The following is a 20,152-nucleotide window of genomic DNA, read 5'->3' as shown; positions in this document are numbered from 1 at the left end:
ATATTGGGATAAAGTCCTTCCGAGACACTCAACTAGTGCAATAAAGAGGTCTTCTGATGTGAGAGCAAGCCTTTGAAAAGGCACTCACGTACAGGCTAAGGTACTCCACCCCACTGGATTGGGAGAAAGCCCCCAAGGGCACCCACCCCACTGGATTAGGAAGTGTTGTTGAGGATGGCATGGTAAGCCCTTCTACAAGGCCTACGGTCAGCACACCCCCCAGACTCTAGTGACATTCGGAAAGAAGCCCTTAAACAAGCCCCCCAAGTTGCTAGAGTTCACTTCGGTCATCCCCTCAGGGAAGAAGCTTAGCATGGTCTCCCCCTCAAGGATCGTGTTGATTCTGATGATCGATAAGAAAAAGATTGTTGTGAGGCAACTATAAAAGTGTCTTAGTAAGGATTTGAAAGATGCACTTTGACAAAATTTTGTTCCAAATGCTACACTTCTCGCTTCTCTAGAAGAGCAGCATTCGATGAGGCAAGTTGTTATAAGTCATTTTTGACGTACTTCTATCCTCAAGATGAATAAAGAGAGAGCCAGTAGCAACCTGGTCCTGGCGGTACCCAAGACACCGCCTGACCATGGGGAATACTGCAAGAATAAGCCTGAAACTGGGCAGCCACTAAAGAAGTATTGGAACGGCTTCAAAATGCATGAAAAGGGTATTTTGGGATACCCGAAGGAAATTCGCAAAGTTTCGTCACATTCTGATAAGCGTTGATATGATCATAATGAAACTTGGCTTTCAAGTCTAGCTCCTATCATGCTGAAAGTGGACCCTATAACTACAACCCTATTTTTGGAGTCTCAAAACAGTACCAGACCATCATCATTGAATTCGGAATGTCGAAAAACAGCAATGTGCTAAATTTCGGCTCAATCGGACCCTCAGGAACATTATGGGGCTAAATTAACATAAAAGGGTAAGTTTTACAATATGGCGGTGCGACCTCAACGAACCAGTTTCCATTTATGGAAACTATATTCTCATTTTAGGTGAATTTTCAAATGAACATATCTTGCTCGTTTTTAGTCCGACCAAACTCAAATTTAGACACGAGCTATATCTTGACGGCCCGATCATTTTGTTATAAGGCACGTATCTTGGTGTGACCTGAAGTGAGAGAATTTCTAGAGAGAAGATATGTTCAGAAATATGTGAATTCATAAGAAAACATCCAATTCTTTGGAAGGCCATAGCTCAAGATTTTGATGACGGATTATCGCAAAAATGGGTCTGTTGCAACCGTGTGTCGAAGAGTTATAGTTTGGTACAAGTTTTATACAAAATTGGATGCCGGATAATGCAAATTTTGAGGTTGAAGAAAGGCACGATTTTCTAGGTGTTGGAAACCCATTTTCTGGTAACCTCCCGAAATTGGAAAAAGCTCAATTCTAGACCAAAACGTACGAGAATTACTACAAAATGATTGTGATAGTGTCCTCTACAATTTATGACAAAAATTAAGACTTGGAACATAAAAAATCAAGCTACATTAATGGTTAAAAATTTGCAAATTTTATGAGCTTGGCTGGATTTCAGGTTCTTCCTAAAAAATCTTTTTCAAGGCAATTAAAGTGTTTCAAACGTTCACAAGAATGCAAGCATCGATTCTACGACGTCTGATCGCTCGAATTACCATCATAGGTGTCTAGAAAACCTTACAAAGACTAGCCATGGCAAGAGGCTCCTCATGGAGGGAAGGTTTTGTCATTTGCTGAAAAGTGCATAGGGGCAGTTTGGTCATTTGATCGAATTTCGGGATGATTATTTTAATTCATTGATTCTGTATTTTTTGACAATTTGGGGTACTTTTGAGCATTCTACCTCTATTTATTGGTTGCTCTATATAAGGAAACCCATGTCACTTATAGAAGGAGGTTGATTGAAAGTTGGAAATTAGAAATTTGGTCTTTGAATTCTAATTTTTAGAGAATATGGAGTGCTTTGCTTACTTGATGTGCTTTCCTTGCTTGTCAGTTTGAGACCAATGAGAGAAGAGAGAGAAACATTTTCCTAGAGAGAGAAACATTTTCCTAGAGAGAGAAATACCCCTAGACCACCATACCCCTAGCCCATTCCCTACTCTACCTAGACCCGACCCATACACCACACTCCACCCAAACCTAAACCTTCTCTCTCACGTGCTTCAAAGAGGACTCATGGAGGAGCACCTAGGCACACACGTACTATAAGTCCAATCTCTCTCCTTTCCTCCCCCTCTCACATTCCCTCCTCTCTCATTCTTTGTCGCTTGGGATCACTGACCCGTGCCTAAGGCAGGACTTACTCCCTCTCCGCGTAGCTTTGATGCGCACCTTATCCTCCTATGCTTGACGAACACTTGTCCTCCCGTGCTTTGATGCGCACCTTGTCCTCCCCCGCTTTGATGCGCACCCATCCTCCTGCGCTTTGACTCGTGCCTGTTCTCCCGTGCTTTGACGCTCGCACGTCCTTTAGCGCCTTGACACACACCTTGTCCTCCCACGCTTTGACACGCGCCCGTCCTCTCGGGCTTTCATGTGTACCTATCCTCCCGCGCTCGTCCTCTCGCACCTTCATGCACACCCATCCTCCCCCTCTTTGATGTCCTCCCGCGCTTTGATGCGCACCCTGTCCTCTCGCGCATTGACGTGCACCTTGTCCTCCCACACTTTGATGCGCACCCGTCTTCTCGTGCCTTCATGCGCACCCATCCTCCCTCTCACGCGCACCTTTCCTCTCGTGCTTTGACGCACACCCTTCCACTTGAGCCTTCACGCGCACCTGTCCTCCCACGCTTTGACGTGCACCCGTTCTCCCACTCCTTGATGTGCACTTTTCATTCCTCACTCATATCAGACTCAGCCACTTGCGCTTAGCCATGCACATTTCCCTTTTCTTTTGTTAATCATCTTACTCATCACTTGAAACACTTGATCCAGGGGGTCAAAAGATAGTGTTTTAGGAGCTTAATTCTGGGGTTACTACTCTAACTACCTTCTTGTACAGTAAATTGAGGTTGTAAGAGACATTGTTTCTCTGACACCTTTTACTCAATTTGTAGTCATCTTGAGTTAGTTTTCTCTACAATTCTGATTCTCTTGCTCTCTCAACCACCTCATTACAAAGTGCTCAAGTATTGCGAGGACTTTCTCTTTTCTTTTTCAGAACTACTCACTTACCAAACCTATTGAAGGAGGAGTGTTTTGACTTGAATTCCCATAGCAGTTTATAAGAAAGAGTTGAGATAAACTATTGATGTCTGAAAGGGATTCGTGACCAAACCACGCTGGCAGACAACTGGAGGACTTTCATGAAATGATCTAAGAGTGCGTTTTTGCCCGGGCTTTTCCCACGACCCCAACCACGGTGAGTTAGGTACTTTAATCCATCTCTTCACCGTTCTTTAAAATCCTCTCACAAAGTTGGACATGCCTATCCGCACATAAGTGGCACCACGAGAGAAGCGCGACCGCGACATTTGTGAGGCCACACAGTTGTCCGAGAGGGGGACACGAACCCAAGCACCGCGACCACTCTCGAAATAGATCTCTCTATCACACCTTTGCTAAGACTCATTTTTTAGTCTTTGCCTTTGCTGGAACTTGCAGAAATTTTGGATAGACTTAGGACCAAATTGCTCCTGGGACAGTTCAATCATTCGGATTTTCAGCTTTCTCCCTCAAAAAGGCCTTCGTCCTCCAGACAAATTGCACTTCTTGAAAATGAGAGTGATATGGCCACTCTAAAATATCATATCCAAGAGACATAAGGCTTACTTTTCTTGGCCCACAAGGAAATGGGGAACCCACTATCACCTCAACTTGATTAAGGAGAATATCTTCCTTTAGTCAAAAAGATCGGTCATCTTAAAGCGGCAATTTTGAAATACAAGATAAAGAAGGTGCAACGAGACTTCCTCAGACCTAGTCTTTTGGAGGAATAATTCTCAGACCTAGTCTTTTGGAGGAATAATTCTCTGATCCTTTCTTCTTCAAAGAAAACAATCTTGTCATCATCCATATTGTAGATAGAAAAAAAAAAAAAAATTTATATATATATATATATATATATATATATATATATTTCTAACTTATGTAAGGCGTAATGTTACAGCCATGCAATCATGTTTGTTTCTTTCTACTCTTATATTTAGAGGCCCCAAACCTACAACTTGAGGTCTCCATTTTGCTAATTACTTAATGTTGTGCATCATTTTTGACGTACTTTCATAAGCCCATGCGAATAAGGAGAGAGCCGACGACAGTCTGGTCTCACATGTTCACGAAACACTCGCAGACCAAGATTGTGCCGAAAATAAAGCCTTCAGCCTAGTGACCTGGGTGCGGTGCCCTCTCACCAAGAAGGGACTCTTCACTGTAGCCCCATGCTAACAGTTGCAGCAGGGCACCAGACCACCGCCATTGTACTTAGAACATCGAAAAACCCCTGAGGACCAAATTTGGGCTCAATCGGACCTCCCTAGAGGGGTCTACGCTCACGCGGCCTTGCAACTCATGGGTTTTACCATAGAGCAGTGCGGCTTCACCAAACCAGTCCTGGAAATGGGGACTGCGACAATGTTTTCTAGCAATAACTTTGCCAACCCACAGTGCCTTCCTCTGAAGGTAGATGGAGCTCAAACCTTAACATATTCTAGATCACGCCAGCTCTATGTCCAAGCCTTGGATCAATGAGGAAGAAACTGAGAAGCCCCATTGCTCTAAAGAGGAAAGTGACAGGAGAAACCAAGGAAGAAACAAGGCTCAGCAAGCTCCATATTCGGGGAAGCATAGCTCAATGTCCAAGCCTTGGATCAACGTTGGGATGAGTTCACTAGAATCACCTTGCGTAGAGCTACATTCTAGTACAACTCCTGCATTCAATCCGTGGTTCGATGAATGCAAGTCCCTAGGTCACCAAAGAAGCAAATCTAGTCGGTTGCTGGAATCCTTTTCTCTGAAAACCTTCCAAATTAGGCAAATGCACAAATCGGCTCCAAATCTGCCCAAACTTGGTGCCAAACGACTGCAACAGCCTCCTCTCTGACTTGCAAGCAGAGCTAGGGGCTAAAACAATGCAACTTGTAGATGCATTGGCAAACAAAGTTCACAAAACTGGCCGGATTTTCACCTCGGAGGAAAAGGCCACCACAACACGATTAAAGAGCATCAAAATGCTCAAAATCAAGAGAAGAACGAAGATATATTGCTGAAACAGCTGACCAATTGCCGCAAGTTGTTGGGCCATCTTCCAAGGTCTTCCCCATGGTGGAGCAACCTGCACCACCATGGACGGTCTAGTCATTCGGGAAAAAAATCACAAGGACATTTTGGTCATTTGTACCTAATTTTTGGATTTGTTTTGAATTTCTTTAATTGTAATTAAGCTTGACTTTTGAGGATTCACCTTTGTTTGATGACTCTTCTATATAAACAAGCTGAACTCACATGTAACCAAAAGGAGGAAAAACCCCCACAAACACGCCCTTTCAAATCCCCAATACCCCTAAAAGCTGGGAAGAATCAAGGCTAGATTTTGCTTGTTAGCTTGTCTTTCTTTGTGAGCCCTCAGGGGCCGTTTGGATACTTGGAAATATATTATCTGTGAAATATATTATGGGTGTAATACATTACTACGTAATGCATTACCTGCAAATGGATTGTCACTGTTTGGGTAGTATTTAGATGCAACTTGGGAAATACATTGCTATGGTTTGGTTATGTATGGAAGAAATATGAGAAATACATTACCATCCAAATATGAAAATTATGGCTATGTTTGGCTAACATGATTAGACTTTGGTTTCAACATGATAAGTCATTGGAATAATATGATTGGAATAACATGATTTTATTATGATAAGTCTTATTTTTATTTATTTCTTATAGAAGTATTTCAAATGTCTCTCTATATATAATTTCAAATAAGCAATAAACTTATGATACCAAAATCAAAATCTTTATGGTACAAGTTTAAAAATGAGAAGTTTGATTAGTAAACTAGAAGGTTTAATAATTGCAATAGAAACTTTTGAAGCATTGGAGGAGACTAAAGAGGTATCTTATTGCAATTAAGCTTTTACTACTATCTTATGAGGATTATGTTGTGTGAAATTTTTTATCATGATTGTGTTGTGTAATTTCTCATCGATTACCAATTATTATTTTTATTATTTTTGTTTTTATACAAGAGCTGATGGCGGGCTACAACCCAAATTGGGGATAGAGGGATGTAGAAAGTTTTTTATTATGATTGCAATAGAAAATTTTCCCTCATCAAGTTCTATAACTGTTGAAATTAGATTTCCCCTTACTTTCACTTACCAATTATTAAAAAAATTTGTTTTTATATGAGAGTCAGATGAGGGCTACAACCAAATTGGGGAGAGAAGGATGTAGAAATTTTTTATTATGATTGTAGTAAAAAATTGTCCTCTTACACCTATTCCAATCAATTTAGATTCCCCTTTTCATATTCCCTATTTTCACTTTCTACTTACCCTAATAATTATACAATATAACATATACTTGAGAGAGGAAAATATTTTTTTAAGCGGGGATGAAGCAAAGAGACGCACCCGAAAGATTACCCGTCAACCTCGTAATATATTTTTCACCCCTCACTGTGCGTAATGGATTTTGTGATTTTTGGGGAAACCTCAAGTAATCTCAGGTAATCTCTTTCCATTTCCTTACTATTAAAGTGTACCCAAATAGTGTAAATGTTATATTTCCTTGTAATATATTATCACATAATAGATTTTCACATATCCAAACGGCCCCCTAGGTCTCTGAGGGAGAGGAGAGAGAGGGAGAAAAAAAAAACTTTGAGAGAAAAGGGATACCCCTGAGTGCGCGGTCTCGTTGGCACCCCGGTCATGCAGGACACCCCCCCCCCCTTCCCACCTCTCCTAAGCTAAGTCGTTACTCGTGCGTCAGCCCGCATCCATTTGCAAGCCCATGGATGTAAGCAAACCCGCGAGCCTCAACCCTCGGGTTTCCCCACGCCTTCCTTAGCTGCCAGCAAACCCCTCTGAGAGGGCGACCTAGGAGGAGGGACATTCAGATCCCACCCCAATAGCATAGAGAGAGCAAGAGGAGAGAGGTTATGAGCTTGAAGAGGGCTTCCGTCCAAACCGCGTTGACAAGCAACCGGAGGGCTTCGTAATTGCTCTAAGAGGGTCATCCGCCCGGGCGTGTCCCCGAACCCTCAAAGCGGCGTAAGAGCGATCGTGCTCCAGTCACAAAAATCTCTCTCACCGTCGGCCTCCTATACGCTAGTAGGAGGGCCCACGTGTGCACCATACACTGGACTTCCGCCGTTATTCGAGAGAGGGTTTTGGCCTCGCCACCCAAAGGGAAACCAAGGCCCCACCGACATCACTTATGCCTTTTGTTTGCCTTGACTGATGACTCTGTACTTTTGTAGTAAATGTTTCTATATATATTCTAAAGTAGCAGGTCTACAACATGTAACTTCTACATTGTCATGGAATGAATGCTCTCTTTCCTTTCAACTTTGTCGTGTATGCTTCTTTTTGCTCTATGGTTGGCTTCTCTTTACTTCATGGTTTGCACCTTTCTTTTATCTCTTGTGACCAACTCTTGCCTCCTCTAGAAGGGGGTAAGAGATGAACCTGGAGGCCTTCTTTGCATGGGAATGAATTTAAATTCCACCATGTGTGACTTGAACGCTCTCTCAGTTTTTCGTCCAAGTCCTTGAGGTATGCCATTTCTGGTTTTCACAAGGACCCCGTACATTTTATTTTTTTTGTGATGCTTTTGCCCATGGCATTTACACCATGTCTGCCATTTTTATATTTTTACTCGCAATGCCCTTACACATGGAGATTAAGACGTCAAAGAGCGTATGGAGGTGTGGGCATGAGAGAGTGGATGGAGGCATGGGCGTGAGAGAGCAGATGGAGATGTGGACGTGAGAGAGGTGTGAGGTGTGTGAGAAGATAGGGGTGAACAAGGATGTGAGGTGCGTGAGGGTGGATGGAGTGGGTCAGAGATGAGGGCGGATGAGAGCAGACAAGTGAAGATGAGAGAGATGAGGGCGGACATAATTGGTGAGAGAAGAGGGTGGATGAGAGTGGACGAGTGAAGGTGAGAGAGATGAGGTGGATGAGTGAAGGTGAGAGAGATAAGGGCGGATGGAGTGAGTGAGAGATGAGGGCGGACGGGTGAACGTGAGAGAGATGAGGGCAAACAAGGGCGAATGAGTGAAGGTGAGAGAGATGAGGGCAGACGAGTGAAGGGGTGAGAGAGATGTGGGCGTAAGAGGGCAGATGGGTGAGGATGAGAGAGATGAGGGCATATGAGGCCAAGAGGGTGAGGGTGAGAGAGATGAGGGCATATGAGGGCGGACGGGTGCGGGTGAGAGAGATGAGGTACGACAGAGTGGGTGAGAGATGAGGGCAAATGAGAGAAGACGAGTGAAGGTGAGAGATGAGGACAGATGGGTGAAGGGGTGAGAGATGAGCGCAGAAGTGTGAGAGAGCGGAGTGAGGAGATAGGAGAGTGGACGGGTGAGAGAGTGGAGTGAGGTGATAGGAGAGTGTTGGGCTTGCCCTAAGTGTGGGTCCAGAAGCTTGGACGTGAGAGAAAGAGGGAAAGAGAGAGAAAGAGAGAGGGTGAGTGAGGTCTCGGAGCCGCCTTAGGTCGGAGCAAGAGAGAGAGAGAAAGAGAGAGCGAGGGGGTGAGTGAGGTCTCAGACTTGCCCTGAGTCGAAGCAAGAGATAGATAGAGAGAGAGAGAGAAGAGAGAGAAGGAAGGAAAGAAGACAGAGAAAGAGACGAGAGAGACAGAAAGAAGAGAGATAGAGAGAGTGTGCTTAGGATGAGCTTGAGCCTAGATGTGCATCCACCGACCCTTTTGCATGCACATGAGAGAGAGAGAGAGATCTTAGGCTTGGGTTAAGGTTAGGGTCTAGGGCCTAGGGTCTAGGTGAATTAGGTTGAAGTATGGTGTAGGGTTGGGAGCTAAGGATTCTAAGGGTACATGGAAGCTAAGAATCCTAGGGAGTATGGTGTTAGGAATTGGAAATCCTAAGGTAATTGGAACTTTGGGAGAATTGTGGGGTTCTAAAGGTAGTTTCTCTCTCTAAAAAATGTTTCTCTCTCCTCTCTTCTTGAACCATGACTTGCAAACAAAGAAAAATTAAAAGCTAAGAACTCAAGAACTTCACTAAAAATCCTCAAGAATTTGATTGCAAATGATCAAATGTTCAAGCCTTACAAATAACTAAAAGAGCTATTACAAATGACTTGAGTTTCTTTATATAGAGAAACCACTAAACAAAGGTGAAATGCTCAAGAACACCCAAAATTATTAAACAATCCACATTTTATGAATTAAAATATTAATCACTTTTTTACCAAATGACCAAATTACCCCTAGGAACTTTTCAACAAATGACGAAACCATCCCCTGATGAGGGGCCTCTTTCCATGCTAGGCCTCAGGTGATTTTTCGGACATCTACGATGGTAATTCAAGCAATCAATCATCGTAGAATTGATGCTTGAACTATTGCGCACGCTTTGATACCCTTTGATCGTTTTGAAATGGACTTTCAAGGGAGAACCCAAAATCTGGCCAAGCCCATAAACTTTGTGATTCTTTGACCACCAACCCAGCACAATCTATGACAAATTGAAGAGGATACTATCACTATCATTTTGCAATAAATTTGGTCTATTTTATTCTCCGTTTGAGCACATTCCAATTTTGGGAAGTCGTCGGAATATGGGATTTCGACGATCGAAAAATTATGTCATTTTCGACCTTAAAATTCGTGTCATCTGGCCTCCGATCATACACATTATAGCTCTTCGAAGCACAACGGACCCATTCTTGCAATGATCCAACGTCGGGATCTTGAGCTATGGCCTCTCAAAGAATTAGATGTTCTTCTTCATAAAATCTGAATTTTTATGTTTCGAACTCATCTCTCGTTTTGGGTCATGCCATGACACGTGCCATATATTAAAACAATAGGGTCGTCGCTAGTATCCGAATTTGAGCTTAATTGGACTCAAAACGAGCGAGTTATGAGTATTTAAAAATCATCCCGAAATGAAAAAACACAGTTTCCATAAATGACAACTGGTTCACCGAGGTTACACCACAATAGTATAAAACCCATCTTTTCCTTTATAGGCTTGTCTGATGGGTTGGAAGTATATTAGGGCTCGATTAGAAGTTCCGAACATTAGACTGTCCTAAAGTTCGCATTGTTTGATATCGCTAATATCGGATCACTCTAAACTTTAAACTTCTTAAAGTTTTGAGTAATCTGATACTTGTGACACCATACCGCAAAAGGTCCAATTTCTGTAAAATCGAACTACTTGTCCAGTGAGCACCCCAATTTCTAAAACACCAGACTGTTAAGCTCCAAACAACGGGTTGCTACGCCTACTTAAAATTTTTGCGAGCCACATGGTACGATGTTCCAAAGAGAGCCTAATTCATAATACATCAGGCTCCTAGGCTCCAGACATCGGGCTGCTAGGCCTACTTAAAATTTTTGCGGGCCACACAGTCTAATGTTTGATGTTATAAATAGCAAACTGCTGACTCTAGGGTTATCTGATATTTGGAGTATTTGACTGACCCCTATTAACCTCCAAGTCAATGGAAAGCCCTACAAAAAAAAAATAAAAAAAAAAATTATAATTAAAAGAAAAGCAATCTGGTATTACATTTTTTAGAAAAGGAATCTGGTATTGCATGCATCAGACAAAATGCAAAAAATCAAAAAATTAAAAAAACATGAGTAAGGTCGTCGACTATACCATAATATTAATACTGCAAAAGTAGTATTATAGTACGGTAATTTTCCCATCATTCTTACGTGAATGAAATGGGTGAACGTGTATGCACATTAAAGCGTCTTTTTTATTGTGAATGAAATGGATAAGCTTAAATCATGTAATATTGAAACTCATGGCTTCTTATCAGATGAAAGCCCTTCCCCATCATTTATCATTATCATAGCCTTTTCCCAATTAATTAGGATTAGCTACACGAATATTGGTATGTCATTTTGCTCTGTTTAAGGCCATACCCTCAATGAAGCCATAAATCCCCATATCTTTTCGGACAACTTCCAACCATGTCCTTTTGGACATACCTCTTGCCTTTTTCAACTCTTCCACTTGAACTAACTCGCACCTCCTAACAGGTGTTGTATTGGGTCGATGCCACACATGGCCAACCCACCTAAGTCTGCTCTCTCTCATCTTCTCGCTTATTGGTGTCAAACATAAACTTTCCCGAATGGATTCATTTCAGATTCTATCCCTACTTGTCTTTCCACTCATCCATCTCATCTCTATTAGACTCATTTTATAGGTATATTCCGCCCAACATTCCACCCCATAAAGCAAAGTTTGTCTCACAGTTGTCCTATAGAACCTACCCTTCAATTTCATTGGTATGCGGTGATCACATAAAATTCTAGTTGCACATCTCCACTTCTCCCACTCAGCTCTAATTCTATGTATGACATCTTCTTCAATCTCTCTATTTTCCAGGATTATCATCCCAAGGAATCGAATATACGATTTTTGTTTTGTACTTCCTGGATGTCAATCTTAACTACTTCATCATCTCTACTCCTATTATTACTAAAATTACGTTCCATATATTTTGTCTTAGTCCGATTAATTTTAAAACTTTTGGATTTTGGAGCATCTGTCTAAAGTTCTAACTTTGTGTTGATGACATTTCGGTCTCATCAATCAAAACTATGTCATCAACGAACATCCACCATGGTACCTCCTCCTACAAGTGCCTAGTTGAGTCATCCATAACTAAGATAAAGATGTATCGGCTCAATATTGACCTTGGTATAGACCTATTGTCATTGAAAACTCACTCATCTCCACTAGTTGTTTGTACGCTAGTTAGCGCTCCACCATACATATTTCTCACCAAGTAGATGTAGTGTCTAAAGACTAATTTCTTATCCAACACCCTCCAAATCAAATCTTGAGATACTCTATCATAAGTATTCTCTAGGTTAATAAAGACCATGTGGAAGTCTTTTCCTTTCGCCCTAAACTGCTCAATCAGTTGCCTAAGTAGGAAAATAGCCTTGGTTGTTGACCATCCTAGCATAAAACCAAATTGATTTTCGGATACACTCGTTTTATGCCTTAATCGTTGCTCAATTACTCTCTCCTTTATAGTATGACTCATAAACTTGATCCGTTGATAGTTCGTATAACTATGCCTCATTTGTTTTTGTAAATAGTTACGACAATACTTTTCCTCCATTCGTCTGGTTTTTTCTTTGTTCTCAACACCTTGTTGAACAACTTTGTCAACCAGTCAATGCCAATCTCCCCCATACACTTTTAAACCTTTATTAGGATATCATCTGGTCCTAAAGCCTTTTCTACATTCATCTTTTTCAAAGCTTCTTGGCATCCTAATCCTATGAATGTATTTATGACATCCGCCCTTATTTATACCAACAGTTCTTTTAATCGCCAAGTTCCCATTGTGTTTGTCATTTAATAATTTTTAAAATAAACTCTCTACCTTTTGTTGACCTCGTCATCCTTCACCAAAACCCTTTGATCTTCATTTTTAATGTATTTAATATGGTTTAAATCTCTACACTTTTTCTCTTTTATTTTTGCTTATTTGAAGTCATCTTTTTCACTTTCTCTTGTTCCTAGTTTATTGTATAAACTATCATATGTCTTAAAGTTTCACTTTACTTACTGTTTTTTTAGCATTTTTATATTCTTCTAAATTTTGATCGTTTCTATTACACTGCCAAGTTTTAAAATATGATTGTTTTTCACTAATGGCCTTCTGGACTTCATCACTCCACCAACAAGTTTTCTTATCGGAATTTCTTTTTTTTCTATATTCTCTTGAAATTTCTTTTACCACTTTCTTGATGCCGTCAGTCATCTCATTCCATATTACATTGACATCATGTTCAAAGTTTCATTTTCTTTCTTCAACTAATTTATTTTTAAATAAATCTATTTTTTCATTTTCTAAATCCCACCACCTAGTTCTTGGACACCCATTACTTCCACCCCTTCTCTTTCATGTCTTTATGCAGGTGTCCATAACCACGAGCCTATGTTGGGTAGCAAACTCTCTCTTGGGATAACCTTACAGCCTTTACATGCTGGTCGATCTACCTTCTTAACTAAGAAGAAATCTATTTGGCTTTTATGTACTTCACTTTTATTGGTTATTAAATGTTCATTTCACTTTTTAAAGTAAGTATTTGCTATTGCTAGGTCGTAGGCCATAGCAAAATCTATAATAGTCCTTCCCCAAACCCATACCCCCATGTACACCTTCATATCCTCTGTTGTCCTTCCCTAACTGGTCATTTAAGTCACCTCCTAAAAGGGTTATCTCTCCATTTGGTATGTCTTGGACTATTCCATTTATTTTCTCCCAAAATTGTCTCTTAATAGGAACCTATCACCTACTTTTTTGTTATTAACTACTTTAACTTTTAGATCTTTGTCTACTATTATGCCTACGTCATTTTTGTTGTTATCCTTTCATGTTTACCGAAGTTTACAGTCATCTATTTCTTTAGTTTTTTCTCCTTTCCATTTAGTTTCATGTGGATAGATTATATTTACTCTCTTTCGTCTCATTGTATCCACTAACTCCATATTCTTACATGTAAGTATTCCTATATTCCACGTGGCTTGATGAATTACTCTCTTGGACTAGATTCTTTACCCACGCCCGCCTAAGATGTCGTGGGAATCCTTGCTTACTTTTTATCGCAATCAGGCGGCACTGCGGCTCGTTGCTTCTTGGGAATACCCTAACTACCCCCTTGTTCACTTCTCACTATACCCAGGTTCCAGTACAGCTTCTAGGGAGCGCTCTGGCACAAACAGATACTGTAGTTTCAGGATTCATGATGAGTTTTGACAGAATTTTATGTTGGTTGTCTACTTAACACAACCCAACCCCTTTACGCAGGCATGGGACGGGTTAACGGAAAGACTTTCATCTAGTCCTTAATTTGATTTGAACATTCAATGTCATAACTGCTCTTTTAGTTGGACCAACCGAAGGGTGAAATAGGAATAAAAATTCCAAAAAGAGAGACTTGATAAAAAAACATATTAAAAAAAAGTTTTAGACTACTTTTAAATTTTAAAAATTAAATGGAACAAAGAAAATTGACTGAAGAGTTGAAGGACTACCCCTTCCTTTCAAAGGAAGAGCTCTTAGTAGTGGATCTTGTTGGAAATAGTGGCATTTCAAGCCGTTTTATTCAAGATCTCCAATTATTATGGGCATAAACATATTTAGTTAATAGTATCATAGTATTGACATGAAAAGACCATTTTATTCAAGATATCCAATTATTATGGGCATAAACATATTTAGTTAATAATGTCATGGTATTGACATGGAAAGAGTCACATAGATATAAATATTAGTAGGTCTTTAGTGGCCTAATTAATCGTAATGGGAGTTTTAACAGCTAAGTGACAACTTATCCAAACTCTCAATGCCCTTTAAGGTGCATAAAGATAGGACTGGCAATTTGGATCTGAACTCTTATAGGCCATTAATTATTATAGTTAATTCTATGAGGTAGGGACTCTATAAAATAGAGAATTTCTTAAGGAATCTAATGGAAAAAAAAAATGAATGGAGATGGTTTGCTCACATTGTATACCCATCACATGGGGTTTGGCCTACAGGATTTGGATTAGCACCCTATACTCCTTGTGTAGTTTGGGGACAGATCCAAGTATCGGTAATCCTATCCATGAATTCTTGTTTTTTTTTATTTTATTTTTTTTTTGGTTTTTGCAGGAACCAACGGTTTTGTTAACGTTACACTGAACCATTAATTCAAGAGACGTATAGATATGGGGTATAAGAGCTAAAAAACTTTTTTTTTCATTTAATTATAAGAGGCTTCCAGCACATTACATGGAAGTTGCAAGGCACAGTGAAAACGCTTATGGATTCAAATCCATGATGAAAAGGCAATAGAAAGCAAGAGAACACCTCAAGGGACACCTATTTATTGTCATTCTTTGATTTCTTGATTTAGGATGATTTACAAGGGATAATAGGGCTGGCAATGGGCCGGCGGCCTGGTCATGAAAAAATAAGGCTTCAGCCACAATATGCAACCTGGGAGCAGGGCCTCGGCCTAGGCCAAGGGCCTAACAGGGCCGGCCCAACGAAGCACAACCTAGTCGCTTTTTCCCTTTTTTTCTCTTTTCTTTGAGTATATTAGACCTGGCTCGGCCTGGCTCAGGGCCTCTTTAGACCTAGTCAAGCTGGTCCGGGTCGGGCTCGCCTAGTGACGCTTAGAGAGAAGGGCTGGGCTAAAACCAGAAATGGCCAGGCCTGTTGCCAGCCCCTAGGATAATATTTTCAAATACTGCAATTAGCAGAGTGGTTGCCCATGTGGGGGTGTGAGGACAGAGGGCCAAGGGGGAAAGGGAGTGTGGGGTGGGGGGGGAGTGTGAGAGAGAGAGATTAGTTTATCCCTAAGTTGGAGATGATGAGCAGCACGACCTTCCAAATCAGACTTACTCCCATCCTAACTTTACCCGCATACATCATCCCCATCACAACCATGTCTAAGGCATGTCTGGTTCTCCAAATCTCCTGAAACTGCTCATTAATCCTTAAAGATGCTCACCTACCCCCTTCACTTTCTCATGGTGATGACTGTAACAGCTCTCAACATGAATGCCCTACATTTAGGAGGTCAACAAGAAATTGGATTTTACAGGGAGAGTTGCCCCAGAGCAGAGGAGGCCATGTCTGAAGCAATGAGGATGGCCATCAATAGAGACCCCACCCTTGCAGCCGCTCTCTTGAGAATCCATTACCACGACCGTTTCATTGGAGTAAGCTAAAGGGTTGTTGAACGCCTAGGGGGACAAAATTTCTATTAACCCAAGAGAACAGCACTCTTGAATTCAACTAATAGCTTCCGTGCAGTGCAGGGTTGATGCTTCAATACCGTTGGACCAACCACCTGGCTATCCTCCTATGGAGAAGGTGACTCTTCCCAATCAGAACCTCCGAGGCTTTGAAATGATGGACATGCTGAAGAGGATTCTTGAGAGCATCTGCCCTGGCACCGTCTCTTGTGCCGACATTCTTGCCCTTTCTACAAAAGAAGCTGTCACTTGTATGCATGCCACCACCACAAAATTCACTCTCCCCACCTCTCATTTGCTAGATCCACTTTTCCCACCTGCATTTCTCCTAGGTATTTGCCTGTATGTGCATCTCCAGCGCATGTAATAAATTACACATTTGCAGACTTTTAAAGCATGGATCTGGATTGTCTCAATGCCAAAGTAGCCTAATTGGATCAATTATGACCAAAGAATACCAACAAATAACTGTTTACTGCAAAAAATACAACCTTTACAAAAGAAAATAGTTGTGCGCAAAAAAACTACTGTTAACAAAATTACAGCTTATCATATCACAAGCTATGCAATTATTGACGATTCTAAAGTGCTTTGAATAGCTTACATAATTTTCTTGAATATCAATGATCCATGTTTTATCCACATATCCAGTGTTTCAAAAAACGCTAGGCGGGACCTAGGCGGCCTAGGGGATCCAGGCCGCCCAACGCCTAAATGAGCGCCTAGGAGGGCGCCCAAAACTTGGGCGGCCTAATTGAAATAAAAAAGGACTCTATACTCTCTAATAGTACATATACTGTATAAAATATAACAATCAAGTATTTAGGGCACATCAAAATTCATAAGTATACTACACATTAGCACACCCTCCATAAGCATAACCATAAGTCGGTCCATATCCAATTTAAACTTAAAATTTACCAACCAAATTGACCAAATACCAAACCAGTGGAACTATAAATCCATTATCCCCAATATACAACCAAGAGGAAGAAAACAAAAGTGACTAATACTTTAAGATTCAAAAGAATCTTCATTTGAATCTTCAATCAATGTTCAAAGTTTAATCATCAATTCATCACCAAAAAAAGTAGGGTCGGCTGCATTTGCATCATATGCATCAGAGTTGTCACCCTCCTCGACATATTGGTCGTCCTCCTTCGGCTCTTCTGAATCTGCCTCTTCATCCTCCAGGAGGGTCAACTGATGTCCCTGAAGCATCCATGACCATGTCCCATGTCAATCCTTCATACCCCTTGACCTCATCATCATCAACCAACCACTCCATACCATTGTCCATATTTTTTTATCTGAAGGGGTCTCTCTTATCTCTCTTAACAAACATGTCCTTCAATAATCGATTATACTTGACATAGACTAAGTCATTGAGCCTCTTTGATTCAAAACATGTTCATTTTCTTTGTATGAATCTAACAAAATCAAATGAAACTAATTAACATAAATATTAAATAATTAAAATTATTAAATATATAATAGTAATACTACAAAACAATCAAAACTAATAACTACTAAAGTATTAAATTACTACAATCAAAACTAATAACTACTAAAGTACTAAATTACTAATACAAATATACATATTATCCTTACCCCTTCAAAAGTACCCCAATTGCGCTCACAACTGAATGAGGAAGTAGATAGGTTTAAGATCCGAATGCCCAACTTTTGTAAATTTGTTGAACTACACCCATGTTGGCTCCACCAATTGGCTGCAGAGATATAAAATAAAATCATAAATAAATAATCGAATTATAAAAATGAAACTTGATTACTTGAACCTGATGAACTTAATAATATTATTACTACGTGGATCAATTTTGGCCCTTTGCCGCATCGCCATTGGACTCCCAAAAGACTCAACTCATCAGCACATATAATATGCTGGATATCAGGATCAGGGACTAGCACATCTACACACTTATTAAATCCAGTCATTTGTGTGTATATCCTTGTCAACATAAAAAAAAGCTGGGTTTAAATAATAACCAGCTTCATGCAAGGGCCGATGTAGCTGTCTATCCCACTTCTCATCAATAATCTCCCAAACAGGCTTCTAGCGGTTCTCATCATCATCAAAATTTTGGGTTATCTCTCTCTTGCATTTCTCTATAGCCTCATATATGTAAACCATAGAAGCCTTGTCACTATCAACCATGAGAAGGACTTTGACAAGAGGAAAAAAATACCTAAGAGCACCCTTCACACCTTGCCAAAAAGTCTTAGAAAGGATAATATCTCTCACCTTCTTTCTAACCTGATTATTGGACCACTTGCATGCTCTCCAGTCATCCGAGGTAAACATCTACCTCAACTACACTCTCCTCGAAGGTATGTTATCTACACACAAGTACCAGATCGCAAATCTCATGACCCCAATCCTCACAATCTCTTTCTTCGTTGTAAATCTATGCATCATGCTGAGGGTGAGATGGTGGCTATAAATGAAATTCATAACTGACTTTACCTTCTTCATTGCACCTGATATCTCTGTTAAACCGCCAAGAGCCTCAAGCATGAGGTTTATATAATGTGCTGCACATGGTGTCCAAAAGATTCTAGGATAAGCTATGCGCAACAAATTAGCAGCCGCAATATTAGGAGCAGCATTGTCTGTGACAACTTGTACAACAAGATGCTCTTCAACCTCCTTGATTCCCTTCTCTATAATTTGGAATATGCAATGGGCATCATGGATATAATCTGATGCATCAATAGACCTCAAAAAAAGGGTCCCTAAAAGACAATTCACAAGCAAATTCATCTGACTTGTTCTCTTCTTATCACTCCAAGCATCAGTCATAATAGAAACTCTATACTGAGCCCATGCATCCTTCTTAACTTCTATAGCATCACATCCTTCTTAACTTCTATAGCATCCTTCGTGACGCTCATCGCTTTTCTCAAAAGGTGCTGTAAAAGCTCATATGAGGTTGGGGGTTTCATCCCAGGCTAAAATTGGCCAATTGCCTCTACCAAGGCATGGAAGCTGCTTAGGTAAGCGATATTGAAAGGAATGCTCGCCTCAGAAAACCATATAGCAATAAAAAAAGCTGCTTTATCTCTCTCTTCCTTCTTCATTCTATTTTCAATAATAGTTTACTTCTTTGTTTTCTCTCCTGCAACCTCAGGGTCAGGCAGAGGACAAAAACTATCCATAATAATGCCTCTAACCCGAGGCTTCTTACTCCCAGAACCAAAAGCAATTACAACTCCCTTTCCTTTCCCCCTAATAATGGATTGTTCTACCTCTTGACATCCCTCCCCATCGTCATCACTGTCATCATCATCATCATAACTTACCCGAACCCCAGACCTAATCTCTACTATAGAAGCAAATTTCTCGTCTTTTTTCATTTTTTCACCATACTCAAATAATTGGTTATTTCCTCTTTAACAGCATCAAAAGTCTTTTTACATGGGGTAACATCCCCCCTGATACCGGCAAGATGTTTCTTAAACCAATTTATACCCCCTTTTCTATCATTCTTACAAAACTTGCATCTTATGCAATTTTTATCATTCGGATCTGGGTTGTAGCCATATTTCCAACCGGGATCACCACTCTTATTAGATCCTGAAGAAGACATCTTAAAATAACTTATACAAGCAATAAAAAAAACCACTTTGATTGCTCAATATCCAAACTTCCACCTCAAATATGCTTCTAAAGACTCAAATTCTTCTAAAAAACTCTCCAATTGATTTATAAAAAATCAAAACTTAAATCTAATATCAATTGGTGATGTTTTTATCAATTTCGCATAACTTTGAGAAAACCTTCGACCATCAAGAAATCACCAAAAAACTAGTTTTTTGGGGGGCTCTCTCTCTAAAATGGGCTCTAATGAGTTTTCGGCTTTAACTGAACCTAAAACCCACATTGTTTGCCCCTTAGTATCAAAAACATTGACACAAAATACCCCCACCAAGTTGCTTTTCCACCTCCGGGCTGGGCGGGGTGCAGTCCTTAGGCAACCCCCTAGGCGGGTTCCTGGGTTTTCCACCTTATTTTGGCTCCTAGGCCTGGGCCATGCGCCCAGGCCCCCTGGATCGTCTAGGCGGCCGCCCAAGCACTGGGCGGTCTGCTTTTTGAAACACTGCACATATCAAACAACGAATTATGAGTGGGGATAGTCCTCTTTCATTGATATGCAGTCTTCTAACAATTACGGGCTATCAGTTACATTTTTCTTATAACATTGTAAAGCAATTCAT

At 40.5% G+C, this 20,152-nt stretch overlaps 1 protein-coding gene across 1 annotated transcript; it reads left to right on the top strand.

Moving 5' to 3' along the window:
• The first annotated feature begins 15,694 nt into the window (after positions 1 to 15,694).
• Positions 15,695 to 16,283, top strand: LOC18433895 (peroxidase 2). Its single transcript, XM_006843973.2, has 2 exons — positions 15,695 to 15,880; positions 15,975 to 16,283. Exons 1-2 carry the CDS (start codon positions 15,695 to 15,697, stop codon positions 16,281 to 16,283), a joined length of 495 nt encoding a protein of 164 aa, XP_006844036.2.
• Positions 16,284 to 20,152: the final 3,869 nt, after the last annotated feature.

Source organism: Amborella trichopoda, chromosome 13, assembly GCF_054954075.1.
Source record: "Amborella trichopoda isolate Santa Cruz 75 chromosome 13, AtrichopodaSantaCruz75HAP2 v2.0, whole genome shotgun sequence".
Taxonomy (NCBI): Eukaryota; Viridiplantae; Streptophyta; class Magnoliopsida; order Amborellales; family Amborellaceae; genus Amborella; species Amborella trichopoda.
The sequence above is the reverse complement of the archived record's forward strand: the minus strand, read 5'-3'. Positions and strand labels throughout refer to the sequence as shown.

What these genes read in the sequence shown, in the direction of transcription:
- LOC18433895 (XM_006843973.2), top strand. Translation starts at nt 15,695, where the DNA reads ATGACTGTAACAGCTCTCAACATGAATGCCCTACATTTAGGAGGTCAA. An exon ending in ACCACGACCGTTTCATTGGA is followed by an intron (nt 15,881 to 15,974) that starts GTAAGCTAAAGG and finishes GCTTCCGTGCAG; the next exon opens with TGCAGGGTTGATGCTTCAAT.